This window comes from Chiloscyllium plagiosum, unplaced genomic scaffold, assembly GCF_037043375.1.
Source record: "Chiloscyllium plagiosum isolate Xiang-an unplaced genomic scaffold, Cpla_swu_hap1 HiC_scaffold_43, whole genome shotgun sequence".
NCBI classification, from domain to species: domain Eukaryota; kingdom Metazoa; phylum Chordata; class Chondrichthyes; order Orectolobiformes; family Hemiscylliidae; genus Chiloscyllium; species Chiloscyllium plagiosum.
In genome coordinates this window covers 24,238,592-24,254,789 of record NW_028270181.1, presented here as the reverse complement: position 1 = coordinate 24,254,789, position 16,198 = coordinate 24,238,592, and the positions used below count along the sequence as shown (strand labels likewise).

The 16,198-nt window shown below is 41.0% G+C and overlaps 1 protein-coding gene across 7 annotated transcripts in view; it reads left to right on the top strand.

The window, feature by feature from the left end:
- The first annotated feature begins 1,137 nt into the window (after positions 1-1,137).
- Positions 1,138-16,198, top strand: part of adamts14 (ADAM metallopeptidase with thrombospondin type 1 motif, 14) — a 203,173-nt gene continuing 188,112 nt past the window's right edge. Inside the window, exons 1-2 of one of the 7 annotated variants that reach the window (XR_015754287.1) lie at positions 1,138-1,508; positions 1,767-2,137. Coding sequence is in view for 5 of the 7 variants with exons in the window: in XM_087982534.1 (XP_087838660.1) it covers positions 1,436-1,508; positions 1,767-2,137 (444 nt within the window). In the remaining 2 variants the exon portion in view is untranslated. The remainder of the gene's footprint in view (positions 1,509-1,766; positions 2,138-16,198) is intronic. The other 6 variants (XR_015754286.1, XM_087982534.1, XM_043678771.2 and 3 more) reach the window with 6 other exon arrangements.

The window sequence follows — 16,198 nt, the reverse complement described above, 5'->3', positions numbered from 1 at the left end:
TAGACAGTCAAACCTCATATCCGTTTAATACCACGGGCTTGTGTGAAAAGAATTCAAATCTTAACCGAAACCATCACACTCAAACGCCACGTGGGGCGAGGGCGCGCAAATACAGTTATACGCCTGCGCAGCCTTCAGCCCTCTGTCTCCTGTGTTGGGGGTGGAGGGGGGGAAGGAGAATGCAGTAGTGCGCCTGCGCCAACTCATGCCTTGGTCGAGGGGTGGAGAAAGTGGGAGATGCCGTGCGCTTGTGCGAGTGACGGTGATGGCCAGGCGCGCGGCGGTAGCACTGCGCATGTGTCAAGCCGGTTTGAAGTTGTCGCTGGGCAAAAGGCCAGAGCGGGCTGTTAACAGCTTCTGCTCGTCATTCAAAATATATATTCGACAGCCGGAGAAGGAGTGACGTTTATGATTTTGGCTTTGAGCATTCCTATATTATGTCTTGTTACCCCTCTTTCCTTCCGGAACCGTTGCCTTTACCGTTTCGCTGCATAATTGTATCATGTTCATGCTCAGTTGCCAGTTCTCTCATGGTTTCAGTTTGAAAGCGACATTGATGATAGATAAATAGAACATCTGGTGCAAGAGTAAGATTTTATTTTTGGTCTTTCAATGCTCAATAGGAATAGTTTGCAAAGAGAAATCCCTGCAATCAGGTGTGAAAAATGCCGAACAGGAATGCCCCATTTTAAAAATAGGATTTACAAATTTCCCTCTTTAGCAAACGGGACACACTTTAAATCTTTCACTTCCCTATCTGTTCCGGCGACCAAATAACGGGAGATTTTATAGTGCAAATATACATGACTGAAGTTTTAAATCAATTGGAAGCAGTAGGTCCAATTGAACCATTTATTGAGATATTAGATTATTTCTATTTCAAAAATATAAAGGTTTGGTGTTGTGCGAGAGGTAGGAGAATGACAGTGAGTCCTGAATCTCGTTTGGAGAGCCTAAGCAGACACGAATGGCCGCCTACGCTGCACCAATTCCAGGATTTCTAGTAACCCTAAAGCCTCCCGAATTCAGGTGAGTTTGTTTGCATCAACCACCCCCCCCAACATTTCAGTTGTGTTTCGGATCGAGGAACAAAACTGAGTAAAGTCACTGGAGATGTCAATCATCTGGCGTCATGCTATATCCAGGAGCCTCAGTCTTAAAGTGATCCTGCCTCCCCGAGCCTAATTGATAGAATGGGTCGTTATGCTTAGCGAACAGCTCACTGAAATCCAAAAAAAAGTGGTCTACCTTTTTTTTGAATCTGCATCCACCCATTACAATCTATCAGTCGCAACAGGGGTGTTTTTTTGTATGTGGGAGGAAACTTTTTTCCCCTTTGCAATCCCCACCGTGCGAGAATTGAAAGCAGAAGTTTCCCCGGTGCTTTGCACAGATTTGTTTTCTCTCATTTATTCTTTATTCCTTAACAAACAATATGGACTATTTTTATTTATTCTCTTTTATCCAGCTGTTACTAGGATGCAAGCTTCATGCAGCAGGGGCAGAAGGTAGGATTTCGCAAATTTAGCATTCTTTGTCCTCTGCATTGGGTTTATTTTCTGTCTCCATAAAAACCCCAGTTGCGTCGAAAGTGCGGAACAGTTGTAATCATCAAAATTTAAAGCGATAAACCATGCAGTTTTATTCGTACCATAATGTTAGTCCTTTGGTTGCTGCTAAAATATTGATACAAAATACGAATTTTATGACAAGAAAGGGCAGGCACTTCGATAGTTATGCACCAGTATTGTTTTTTTCGCCTATAGATGGGCTTTCGAGAAGGTTTGTCGATTATGGTCTGATAATACCGCTCAGCACCGATGGTCAGGGTCGCTACATATCGCACATTGTATCGGCTACCGACACAAAGCTACGTTCTGGTCGTCGGTTTGCACGGAGCACCCGATATCAGGAGAGAAGAGAAGCCGATTTGTACTTCAATGTCACGGTTTTTGGGAAGGAGTTGCACTTACGCTTGAAGCACAACGCCAGACTGGTTGCTCCCAGGGCCGAAGTTGAGTGGCAGGAGGATTTCAGGGACCTCTTCACTGAACCCATCCACAGAGACTGTGTATTTTCTGGGGATATTACTGACATGCCAGGGGCAACCGTGGCGATCAGCAATTGCGATGGGTTGGTGAGTGTTGAGAAACTAACTTCTATAATTATTAATCCACAGGATGCACTGGTGCGTTTGGGAATGTTTTGTGCAAATTGGATGGGGAGATGGTAAATTTCTGCAACAGGAATAAGTAATATCAGTGTGCCAGTGTGGAAGACTTTTGTCTGTCCTGCAAGTCGACAGAAACCGCTTTCAGTCCATTGTTTAAGTTACATGAAAATTTTATAGGTCAAATTTCGTATGCAGTTGGCTTCTGTTTATCAGTACGATTGGTATACGTGTTTTTAGATATTAGTCAGTAATTGTATATAGTACAGTAATGTAGATTGTTTACAAATAATTGAATCATTTGGTCTCAATATTTCGCCATGTTTACTCAAAATACAAGACTTAAGAACAGTGTTTATTTACCAATGCGCACAATTTGACATTGCGGCACTGTCTAGTGGGCGTACAAAGCAAGGCGTTGTGGAACAGAAGCCCTTATACAGAACCAGTGCTAGCGATATTCGAGATTCAGAGTTTGAGTTTTCCGCCTTCCCTTGTGTTGAGCTGATTGGTGAGATGTTCGGGTGATTTAGATGTTGACCTCCTTTCCGGATTGGAGTTTACGATGTCGCTGTGAGGGAGAGAAGGAGCATCATTTTAGTAAATCTCGTTAGGAGGTCAGCTTCTAGCAAAAGTTTGGTTATGCATTGATTAACAGTAGTGGGTAACTTAATATGTATCAGTTGGACCTAGTGTGTGTTGTGCCGAAAACAATCTGGAATATTGTGGTGTACTGGTTAGTGCGTTTGTGAATCATGCTGGTTGTAGCCTGTTAATTCCTCATCTTGCTTGAGGTATGTTTATTGTTAAAACCATGTAATGATTGAGCTCTCGTGTGACGCCTCGGTAGAATAGCGATAAATAACAATTTCAAGGTAGTGCGCGATAACCCCTCCAAGGGTGAGTTGGAGAACGTTAATTCACGCTAATGAACTCTTTGAAAGCATGTAGCAATATCGAGATTGAAAGCCAGCGCTGCGGAACCGCCTTTCGGGCTGTTACGTTTCATGAACCAGAGGAAAGCAAAGAGCCGCTTGAAAAATCAAGATGTTGATGTAATTTCTCAAGTTATATTCATTTGAAGGTTTTAAATTTAGAACTCCAATTTTAGTCAGGGCCTAAAGAAGACAGTATGAAGGGGCACAAGTGGAGGGCTGGGAAAAAAAACTATCAATCACTGGTCAGTTGTCTTATGGATGAAACTTCCGTTGTGTACCTGAACCCATACATATAAAACTTAGTATAAAAATGCTTGCAACAGTTATGCACTGCCTGAATAATTACTGAATAATTTACATAATATTCAGTCACAATGTTGGATTTATTACAAATATCGTAAATCACTGAAGTTGCATACCATTGAGATGTTTGTCTGTCTCATTTTCTGTCATTTTCATGTTCTATATTTAGTACAGGAGGGATGTGTTCTTGCATAGGGATACAAGTGTGAGATTTGGTGCACCATCTTGGGTCGACTCAATGCCAGAATTAATCCGAATGAAATAGCACTCCAAGCTCCATATGGAAATAAAGTATTTGCTCCCTCATTTGGTCTATATTTCAACCAATGTTATATCCAGAGCATATATTAAATAATTCTTCAAGGTTTAATTGTGCCAATGTTTTCTTCAACATTTTCCACTATGGCAACTTTCATTCTGTCTCTCAAATCTTCATAAATCATTTCTGAATTAGTACTAGCGTCTAATTTTTGTCTCTACTGCTTCATGAAACCTGATCCCTTTGGAACCCTGCATCTTCTCTCTCGCTCCCCCCTGAGGCTTTTTATTTCCCTTCTTGAATCTCTTCAGCTGAATTTTTACTATTATACTGACCTAGGTTGTGATTTGGTCTGTATCTACTACATGAATTCTTATGCTATTCCAATATCTCTGTTGGGCAAGGGAGTGATCAATTTGGTCACGCATCAGTTCTTTAGGTGACACCCAAGTGTACCATTTCCTCCGATTGTGTTTAAATTAGGTGTGGATCCTGTGCAGCTTTCACCTTGAACTGAAATAAGAACTAAGAGTACTGGGGAGAGATACAGTCTTAATGTTTCAAATCTGACGTGACTCTTCTTCAGTATGGAATTTGCATCTCTGCTCATTCTGACACCCAGTCAAGCAGCTTTTAATTTGGTTTCTACAGTATCTCTGCCTTTATTAATTGAAACATTCCAGTCTCCTATGACTGTCATAAAATAATTTCCTATTATCCTTTTCAATCATTCCGCCAGTTTCTGGTACTCTGCCTCCACTACTTCATCTGGGTGCTCTGATGTGGGATGTAAATAATAGTCAAAAAATGTGGCACTGGAAAAGCACAGCAGGTCAGGTAGCATCCAAGGTGCAGGAGAGTCGATGTTTTGGGCATAAGCTCCATCAGGAATGCTGATGAAGGATTCCTGATGAAGGGCTTATACCTGAAATGTCAACTCTCCTGCACCTGAGATGCTGCCTGACCTGCTGTGCTTTTCCAGTGCCACACTTCCTCCATATATAATACGATCCTATCGACAATGAGTGGATCATTATGAAGCACCACCTTTGGCACCTGCCACCATATTGATCAATTCTCATCCTGAACTATTTCATGTGTAGCCTTATAACAAAGTCTTTGAATCTGTTCACTACCTGCTTAAATTACACTTGTGTTGTTACTTTTAACATTTTTGGCACAGAAGGAGCGACTTTCTAGGATGATTTAAGATCTAATCTTATAGAGTGCGAAATATTAAATGTTATAAAAGAATTGGAGCCAAGAAAAGCAGAAGGATGTGATGGAATCCCTGCAGAAATAATGAAATGGCTTGGAAAGAAAGAAAAGAGAATAATTTAACTTGTATAAGGAGATGTGCAAAAAATAGCCAGAATAGCACTATGGTCCCAATGGAGAAGGAGACAAATGTTATGAAATGTGAAGAGCGTTATGCCATTAACTTGAATCACACACACATTTCGGGTAATGTTAAAGGTCCCAGCCTATCGATTGGAACCAGAGCAAGACACTGTTGGCTGTGATCAGAACGATTTTAGTATGTGTTGTAGAACAGGAGAATGCAGCAGTCATGTCAAGTATGCAGACTGTACATCCTAAAGACTGACAGATGAGATCAAACAGCATGTTTCTTCTGTTCCCAAAAAGCAAGGTACTGACTCTACCCAACCAGCCCATGTTCACAAAACTCTCAGCACAGTCTCCAACATGAGATGTAATTCCATGATTGGAAAGCATTTGCTAGATAAAATATTGTGTGTGCAAAGAATTATGCTCATCCTTAAGATTCCTTTGGGCTTGCTATGAAGTCCACTTGTATAGTCTTTGCAGGCAGAGAGCAAGCACATCAATGCACCTGTTTCAGTTCCACAAAATAGGTGAGAGCTATTGAGCAGGTTTAATTTTTAGGGCTGTGCCTTGACCAGTCAGAAGGAGAAAGTGAGGACTGCAGATACTGGAGATCAGAGTCGAGAGTGTGGTGCTGGAAAAGCACAGCAGGTCAGGCAGCATCCGAGGAACGGGAGAATTGACGTTTTGTGCAAGAGCCCTTCATCAGGAATGAGGATGAAGGGCTCTTGCTCAAAACATTGATTCTCCTGCTCCTCAGATGCTGCCGGACCTGCAGTCCTTGACCAGTCAGAGTCAACAGGTCTGGTTTAAAGTTCAAGCAAAGCTTGATATTTAACTGTTATCAGCATTAATGGGTGCATTCTCCACGGCAAAGCCTCTACTAACCTGCTTGCCTACTGCTCATAATATAAATGTTGGCTTCCACCAGTATTGGTATTTCTGTAAATTGTCTTGATAGATTTGTCTTTTTTCAGCAATATTTGGGTGGTATGAGTGCTAAGTGAAAGATGAACTTGTGATTATATGGGAACATGAGGTTGGGGAATCATAGCTGTTATAGAAACAAGGCTGCAGGAGGAATGGGACTGGCAGTTCGATGTTTGGGGGCTTAGATGTTATAAGAAGGATGGTAAGGTCGGAGGGGAAGTGGAGGTTTTGATTGAGGAAAACATTAGTGCTGTACTTGGGTATATCTGAGGGATCGTCCAGGTGAAGTTTTATGGGTGGAACTTAGAAATAAGAAGAGGATGATGGGATTGTACCATTTGCCCCAGTAGTCAGAGGGGAATTGAGGAACAAATATGTAGAGAGATCTCAGCTATATGTAGGAATGATAACATTGTAATAGGAGGAGAGCTTAATTTTCCAAACATAGACTGGGGCTGCTACAGTGTTAAGGACTTGGATAGTGAGAAATTTAAGTGTTCGAGAAAATTTTCTTTATCAATATGTAGATATACCTACAAGAGAAGAAACAAAATCTGACCTTCTGTTGAGAAATATGAGAAGGCAAGTGAACTGAGGTGTTAGTGGGGGAGCACTTTGGGACCAATGATCATAATTCTATTAGTTTTAAAATAGTTAAGGAATAGGATGAGTGTAATGAAAAAGTTAAAGTTTTAATTGGCGTGAGGCAAATCTTGTTGGTATGAGGCAGGAACTTTCAAGAGTTGATTGGAATTGACTCCTCGTAGGTAAGAGGAAGGCTGGCAAGCAGGGAGAGTTTTAAAAGTGAGATAACTAGAGTTCAGCAACATTATGCTGTTGTTAGAGTGAAGGGTAAGGCTGGTAACAGTAGATGAATAAAGATATTAAGGCTCTGGTCAGGAAAAAGGAAGAGTCATATATTGGGCATATAGTTGGGATCAAGTGAATCTCTGGGTGTTGGAGCATTCCTATTCTGGCAATTGAGGGCAAAGAGGGAATATGAGAAAGCATTAGCAGGTAAGGATAATCCAAAGAGATTCTGCAAGTATGTTAAGAACAAAAGTGCAACTAGGGAGAGAATAGACCACTTCATTTATCTTTAAACGGCCCTATGTTTGGAACTACAGGAGGTGGGTGAGATACTAAGCGAATATTTCACGTCAGTTTTTACTGTGGAGAAAGAAATGGAAGCTAGAGAACTTGAGGAAGTAAATATTGATGCCTTGAAAATTATTCACATTATAGAAGAGGGAGTGCTGGAGATCTTTTAAAAAAAAAACTTACAGGTGGATAAATCTTCAGGACCTGATTTAGTGTATCCCAGAATGCTATGGAAAGTTAGGGAAGAAATTGTGGAGGCCCCAGCAGATATATTTGTATCACCTACAGCCAAGGGTAAGGTGGTAGAAGACTGGAGAGTGTCTAATCTTGTGCCTTTTTTAAAGAAAGGCTGTAAAGAGAAGCCTGGGAACTTTAGACCAGTGGGTTTAACATTAGTAATGGGTAAGTTGTTGTAGGGGATTCTGGTAGATAGGCTTTACATGCATTTGGAGGAGCAAGAACTGATTGTGGATGAGTATGGCTGTGTGCGAGGGAAATCAAGGTTCTGAGACATGATTGAGTTGTTTGAGGACGTAGCCAACAAGATTGGGGGTAGAGGTTGTCTACGTGGTTTTCTGTAAAGCCTTTGACAAGATCACATCGGATTTAGAGAGAGCTTGCCAATTGAATACAAAATTGGCTTAACAGTAAGAGACAGATGGTGATGGTGTAAGGTTGTTTTTCAGGCTGTGTTCCGATTGATGCTGACTCCACTTTTGTTTGTAATTTATATAAACAATTTGGATGAGAACCTAGGAGGTACGGTTAGTCGAGTGCCAATGAACATGTGGCTGCAGGACTGGTGTAGGAGGGAGGGCTTCAGCTATGTGAATCACTGGGATACCTTCTGGGGAAGGTGGGACCTGTACATGAAGGACAGATTGCATCTGAACTGGAGGGGTACTAGTATCTTGGGTGGGAGGTTTGCTGGAGCTCTTTGGGAAGGTTTAAACTAGATTGGCAGGGGAATGGGAACCTGAGCTATGGATTAGATGATGGAGTAGGTAATGAACAGCCAGATACAGCATGCAGAGAGTCTGTGAAGAGGGATAGGCACTTGATAGGGCAAAGGTGCAGTCAGTGTGATGGATTGAAGTGTATCTATTTTTATGCAAGAAGTATCAAGAATAAAGGTGATGAATTCAGAGCATGGGTCAGTACTTGGAACTGTGATGTTGTGGCCATTATGGAGATTTGGATGTCACAGGAGCAGGAATGATTGTTGGATGTTCTAGGGTTTAAATGTTTCAAAAGGAATAAGGGGGAAGGTAAGAGGTGAAGAAGTGACATTTGTTAATCAGAGATAGTATCACAGCTACAGAAAGGAGATCGTTGAGGAGGGTTTGTCTATTGAGTCAGTATAGGTGGAAGTCAGGAACAGGAAAGGAGCAGTCACTTTAATGGGAGGTTTCTGCAGGCCCCCCCAATAAAACAGAGACACAAGAACAGATTTGGAGGCAGATTTTAGAAATGTGCAGAAGTAACGGTTGTTGTCATGGGTGACTTTAACTTCCCTAATATCGATTGGAACCTTCTTAGTGGAAATAGTTTGAATGGAGCAGTTTTGGTCAGGTGTGTCCAGGAAGGGTTCCTGACGCAATATTTCGACAGGCCGACTAAAGGGGAGGCCATATTGGATTTGGTACTTGGCAATGGTATGGGAAAGTACTTAATTGGGGGAGGGGAAATTACAATGTTATCAGGCAGGAACTGAGGACCATAAATTGGGAACAGATGTTCTCGGGGAAATGCATGACAGAAATGTGGAGGTTATTCATGGAACACTTGCTGTGAGTGCTGGACAGATTTGTCCCACTGAGGCAAGGAAGGGATGGTAGGTGACCAGGGATATAGAACATTTAGTCAAGAGGAAGAAGGAAGCTTGCTTAAGGTTGAGCAGGCAAGGATCAGACGGGGCTTTAAGGAGTTACAAGGTAGCCAGGAAGAAACTGAAGAATGGACTTGGAGCTAGAAGGGGGCATGCAAAAGTTTTAGCAGGTAGGACTAAGGAAAACCCTAAGGTTTGACATTTACGTGAGGACGGCCAGAGAGAGGGCAGGGCCAATCTGGGATAGTGGAGGGAACCTGCACCTGGAGTCAGAGGAAGTAGGGGAGATCTTTAATGAATTCTTCGCTTCAGTATTCACTACTGAGAGGGACCTTGTCGTTTTGAGGACAGCTTGAGACAGACTGATATGCTAGAACAGGTAGACGTTATGAAGGAGGACTTGCTGAAAGTTTGAAAAACATAGCTATAGATAAATGCCCTTGGCTGGACAGGATATACCCTAGGTTACTACATGACATGAGGGAAGAGATTGCTGCGCCTTTGGCAATGATCTTTGTATCCTCACTGTCCACTGGAGTAGTACCAGATGATTGGAGGGTAGCAAATGTTATTACCTTGTTCAAGTAAGGGAATAGGAATAATCCTGGGAATTACAGACCAGTCAGTCTTATGTCAGTGGTGGGCAAAGTATTGGAGAGGATTCTGAGAGACAGGATTTATGGTTAGTTGAAAAACCACAGTTGGACACTATGGGTAATTTTAACACCCTTGAGACTGATGCCATCAAAGGTGATGTCTGCAAGACATTCTGTGCACAAATCACAGTAAGTTACCATGTATACACAACAAGCAATTAGGAAGGCAAATAATATTTTGGCCTTTACTGTAAGAGTTGAAGTACAAGAGTGAGAAAGTCTTGCTACTATTATGCATGGCTTTGATGCGATCATACTTGGAGTACAGTTTTGGTCTCCCTAGAAAGGATGGATGTATTTACTTTGGGATGCTACAAAGTTTCACAGGGTTGATTCCTGTAATAAGAGCATTGTTCTATGCTGAAATGGATCTCTATTCTCTGGAGGTGATGAGTTTTTGGAGAAATAGTAACAAATTCTTGGAGGATTTGGCAGGCTAATTTTGAGAGACTGATTCCCTTGGCAGCAGCATTTAGATCAAGGGATGATAGCTATTTAATGCTAAGGTAAGAAATTTCCTGCTAAGCAGGATACTGTATTCCAGAGAGGAGATGATCTTCACCCAGTGTGTATGTAGTGAGTTCTCACTTTACGTTGCCCTATTTTAAGTCATTTTGATTTAGCATCTTGTTTTTAAATGGAGTGATGTTGTCATTTACCATTGTGGGTGTAAGTTTTAAATTTACCTTTCTTTTAAAAGTTCATCTTGTTTATAAATAGTGACTGAAAAATATACAGTAACTTGCAAGGTTTTATGATTTTATCTTTTTCTGATGAGAAAAGTTCTCGAATTTAACTGAAGTGTTTATATTAGATGGGAAGACTTATTCTGCTAAATGTTGTTCATTTAAATTTATATGTTTCAGGAATGCAATGATCATGTTAGGTTAGGGGCTCAAGAAGTCATGTGTCCCAATCTCATTCCTGTGCTGTACTGTTGGGCTGCATTCTGTTGAGGTTAGAATATTGAGGTGAACTTAAAGGTGTTTAAAATGACAAAAGGAGCATACAGAAGATATTTCCTTGGGTATAGAAATGCATAGGAAATGAGTGCAATTCACTTTGGACAATGCAGGAAATACATTTTCATTTAAAAGTTGCAGAACCATGGAATTCTCATTCCCCAAAATGCTGGGCATTTACAATTTTCAAGGTTAAGATCAACTGATTCTTATTGGGTAGAGTTATTTATTGACTAAGATTAATTAAATGCTGTAACAAGCTTGAGGGGCCGGATGGCTTTCTCCTGTCCTTGTAGCATGATTGCAAATGGTAGGCTTACAGTACAACTTGTAGTTTCATTTTGGCTGTACAATTTTGTAAACATTTATTTAATGCATGAACCAGTGTAAACATTCAGCAGGGGTATGTCCAGCTATGCCATCAGCCTCTACAACTTTAGTGCGTAAATATTGCAGGGCCATGAATTTTCACAGTAAAGTTCAATGCTCATCAGGTCATATTCTTTTCCCTATTATATTTCCTTATTCCCTGCTTTCTCATTCATGAAAAGCATGTGAAAATTTGGGTGTGGCAATGGAAAGCAAATGACTGACATATAGTGAAGAACTGGTTGTAGGTTATGGTGGTTTTGCAGTTGGAAAAGACCATTGAAGGCAGCAGTCAAGAGGTTTATGTTTATAATGAAAGTGAAGGTTATGCAGTATTACCATTTAATTTTTGGTGACAGAAGTCTGAGGTATGGTGGAAGCAGAAAGGTGGGGTGGAGGAAGAGAGAGAGAGATTGTTATCAGGTATTACTGAGATGGAGAAATAAAGAGCTGCTACAATTTCAAGAAGTTGAAAATTTTCCTACATTCCAGTCCCCAGAGATTATGCTCTTGGAATTGGTCACTCCTGCCACCTCTCTGCTGGCCTGGTCTATGTAGATCATCTTGTCACTCGTGGAGAAGAGCATCTCTAGCACTACTGCAGCACCTCCAGGAATGTACCAGAGACAGCCTTACTATTCGTATCTCAATAAACTCTTCTTTCAAAAAAAGAAATCTGGTGGAAGTAACTACTAACATAGTAATGTAGAAAATAGGAGCAAGTGTAGGCCATTCAGCCTGCTTTGCCATGCATTATGATCATGGCTGATCATCTAACAGTAGCTTCTGCTTCTTCCCCAATATCCTTTGATCCCGAAGTCCCAAGTGCTATATCCGATTCCTTTTTGAAATCATACCTCGTTTTGGCCATGTCTGCTTTCTATGGTAGCGATTTCCACCGGCTCACCAATCTACCAGACTCCCATTGAAGATATTTCTCCTCTTCTCAATCCTAAATGGTTACCCTGTGTCCTTACCCTGTGGATTCTCTTGCCATTGGGAACATCCTTTATGTCTACCCTGTCTAGTTCTGTTAGAATTTCATAGGCTTCTCATTCTTTTGAACTCCCTGAACAGAATCTTTATTAATTCAGTGTCTCTTTGCAGGAATCAGTCTGGTAAATCTTTGCTGTGCTCCCTTTATATCAATAACATCCCTTATCACATGAGACCCATATATTTGCATCACAACATCTTTGCTCCCCTATTTGAATCCTCTTACATACCATTTTCTGTCTATATCACCTGCTGTATCTGCATGCTCACCTTCAGCGACTGGCAATGGCACCGAAGTCTCATTGATTATACCCTTCTCTCAATTTATAGCCATTTTTGGGTAATAATTTGCCTTCCTGTTTTTGCTATCAAAGTGGATAACCTCACATTTATCCACATTAAACTGCATCTGTCATGCATTTGCCCGATAAGCTGGTCCAAATCCCACTACATCTCTGAATCCTCCCTCTAGCTTACCCTCCCATTCAGATTTGTCAGCTGCAAATTTGAAAATATTACATTTAGTTTCCTCATCTAAATCATCAACATTATATTGTGAATGGTTGCAGTGTTAGCACTGATCCCTGTGGTATACCCTACTGTTCGGTGCCTGCATTCGGAAAAAGATCTTTTTTGTATCGTTTCCTGTCTACCAACCAGTTTTTGATCCATGTTGATACACTACCTCCAATTCCATCCATTTTAATTATCTGCACTAATCTTTTCTGTGGACTTCATTTATAGCCTTCTGAAAATCCAAATTAACCACTTTCATTGGTTGCATCCTTGAAGAACTCCACTAGATTTGATGAGCATCATTTCCCTTTCATAAATCTGTGTTGACTCTGTCCTATCCTGCCACTGTTTTACAAGTGCTGTGCTATTAAACATTTTACAATGGACTTTAGCATTTTCCCTACTCTCCATGTTAGGCTGACTGATAATTCTCGAATTTTCTGTCTACCTTCGTTTTTCAACAGAGGGCTTACATTAGCTACAGTTCAATTTGTAGGGACTGTTCCAAAGTCTATAGCATCTTGGAGGATGACCAATCTGCATCCACTGTTTCTCAAAACACTTCCTTAAGTACTCTGCGAGTTAGATTATTAGACCCGAGGGACATACCAGCATTCAACCCCATCAATTTCCCCAACACCATTTCCCTACTAATACTGGTTTCCTACAGTTCCCCTCTGTCTCTAAATATTGTGTTCCCCAAAATTTCTGGTATATTATTTGTCCTTTTTTGTGAACATAGAACCAAAGTATGTACTTAATTGCTCAGCCGTTTCTTTGTGCCCCACTATAAATTCTCCTGATTCTTACTGTAAGGTACCTATATTTGTCTTTCTGTTCACATACTGATAAAATTTTGAGTTAGTTTTTAGGTTCCCTGCAAGCTTGCTCTCATACTCCATTTCCCTTTCTTAGCTGAAAATGTGTTGCTGGAAAAGCGCAGCAGGTCAGGCAGCATCCAGGGAACAGGAGAATCGACGTTTCGGGCGTAAGCCCTTCTTCAGGAATGAAGGGCTTATGCCCGAAACGTCAATTCTCCAGCTCCTTGGATGCTGCCTGACCTGCTGTGTTGCTGGAAAAGCGCATTTTCAGCTCTGATCTCCAGCATCTGCATACCTCACTTTCTCCTCAAAGATTTCCCTTTCTTAATCAATCCGTATCCTCCTTTGCTGAATTCAAAGTTGTTCCAACTCCTCAGGTCTTTTGTTTTTTCTGGTCGATTTGTATGACTCATCCTTAAGTCTAATACTTTCATTAATTTTCCTTGTAAGCCATTGTTTGACCACTTTGCTGTTTTACCTTTGTGCCAGACATGAGTGTATCGCCTGGGAGGATAGTTGACGCGAGTGACCTCGCAACCTTTAATTCAAACTTGGATGAGCACTTGAAATGTCATAACATTCAAGATTATGGACCTACTGCTGGAAAGTGGGATGAGTGTATATTTAGAGTAGCTTTGATGGTACAGATTTGACCAACTGAAGGGCTTCTTTTGTACTGTATGATCCTATGAACAATTGTTGCATTAACCCATGTGCTCTTTGAATGTTTGCCATTGTCTTTCCACTGCTTTCTGTCTTAAGTCCTGTTTCCAAATATGTCATAGACAAGTCGTGTCTCATACCATAATAGTTTCCTCTATTTAGATTCAGGACCCTAGTCTCAGAATCACTGTTCACCTTAATGAAGAATTCTATCATATGATGCATGTTCAGCCTCAAAGGGCCTCACGCAACTAGATTGCCAATTATTCCTTTCTCATTGCACAATACCCAGTTTAGGATGGCTGTTCTCCAGTTGACTCCTCAACATATTAGTCGAGAAAACCATCCCTTATACACTCGAGGAATTCTTCCTGGATGATATTGTTCCTAATTTTTCAGCTCTGATCTCCAGCATCTGCAGTCCTCACTTTCTCCTAACTAATTTGATTTGCCCAATCTACATGCAGATTTAAAATTATAATGCATTCCTAACATCACCCCAATTAGTTTGGGGCCTGTGTACAACCATCACTAATTTTATTTTTGCACTTTGGTGTTTCTCAGCTCTGTCATTACAGATTCCATATCATTGGAGCTAATATCCTTCCTTACTGTTGCATTCATTTTAACTGTAACCAGAAATGCAACTCCACTGACTTTTCCTTTTTGCTTATCTTAACTATTGACTATCCCTGGATGTTTGGTTCCCATTCCTGTTTGAAACCCCTACTATATCATACAAGTTATTGTCTATTTGTCTGATTAATGCCTCCATTTTATTGCAAATGCTCCGTGCATTAAGACATAAAGCCTTAGAGCTTGTCTTTTTAACATTCCTTGTCCTGTTCCTATTATTTTTCACTGTGATTTGATTTGATCGCAGCCCTTCATTTCTCTATATATCAACTTCCTTATTCCCTTTTCTGTCTTTTGTTCTTGTTGTTGTGGTTCTGTTCGCTGAGCTGGAAATTTTTGTTGCAAACGTTTCGTCCCCTGTCTAGGTGACATCCTCAGTGCTTGGGAGCCTCCTGTGAAGCGCTTCTGTGGTGTTTCCTCCGGCATTTATAGTGGCCTGTCCCTGCCGCTTCCAGTTGTCAGTTTTAGCTGTCCGCTGTAGTGGCCGGTATATTGGGTCCAGGTCGATGTGTTTGTTGATGGAGTTTGTGGATGAGTGCCATGCTTCTAGGAATTCCCTGGCTGTTCTTTGTTTGGCTTGTCCTACAATGGTAGTGTTGTCCCAGTCGAATTCATGTTGCTTGTCGTCTGCGTGTGTGGCTACTAAGGATAGCTGGTCGTGTCCTTTCGTGGCTAGTTGATGTTCATGGATGCGGATCGTTAGCTGTCTTCCTGTTTGTCCTATATAGTGTTTTGTGCAGTCCTTGCATGGGATTTTGTACACTACATTAGTTTTGCTCATGCTGGGTATCGGGTCCTTTGTTCTGGTGAGTTGTTGTCTGAGGGTGGCTGTTGATTTGTGTGCTGTTATAAGTCCTAGTGGTCGCAGTAGTCTGGCTTCACAGGAGGCTCCCAAGCACTGAGAATGTCACCTAGACAGGGGACGAAACGTTTGCAACAAAAATTTCCAGCTCGGCGAACAGAACCACAACAACGAGCACCCGAGCTACAAATCTTCTCCCAAACTTTGTTCTTGTTCTTGATTCTCCTTCCTCTGACTGCTTATCTAGATTCCATCCCTTCCCAATCTCTCTTTTATCAGGTGATTTTACACTTTAGTGACAGTCTGGAATGCACTGTAAATTCTTCTCAGGAAATGAGTGAGCTGCCCATCGTGGTAAAAGTTCAGTGGAAGTTGAAAATTAAAATGACCAGGCCTCTCCTGCTAATTTCAGATGAGTTTGTCATTTCCCCACTCTGCCTATTTTAAAGTGGCTCCCAGTTAATATCCTCACCATTAAATTTTTGCCTTTCAATGCCTGTGCTGGTTCTGTGGAAGAGTTACCTATGTGACCACTTGCCCTTAATTTCTTTGTCAAATATTGTGTCTCCTTTTCTAAAACAAAATACATCAAAATTTTAAGACAATTAAGGTTTCTTCCAGATTGCTAATGTTCCTGCTATGTTTAAAGAAATTATACCAATATTTCGACTAAAACATTTTCTTTTTCTTCCCATACCTTTCAGTTCCACTTCCAGTCTCCTGCTTAGCATCCTTCCATCGCGTTGCTCTAATACAAAAGAGACACTGCAGAAATGTAACTGCTAGTGAAGTGAAATTTTTAGACTACTGGCTACTGAAAATTATACAATCAGAATATAAATGAACTCATTTTTGTTCAAAGATGCTGTTGTTTTATAAACTAGTAATCTAGAGGTTGAGG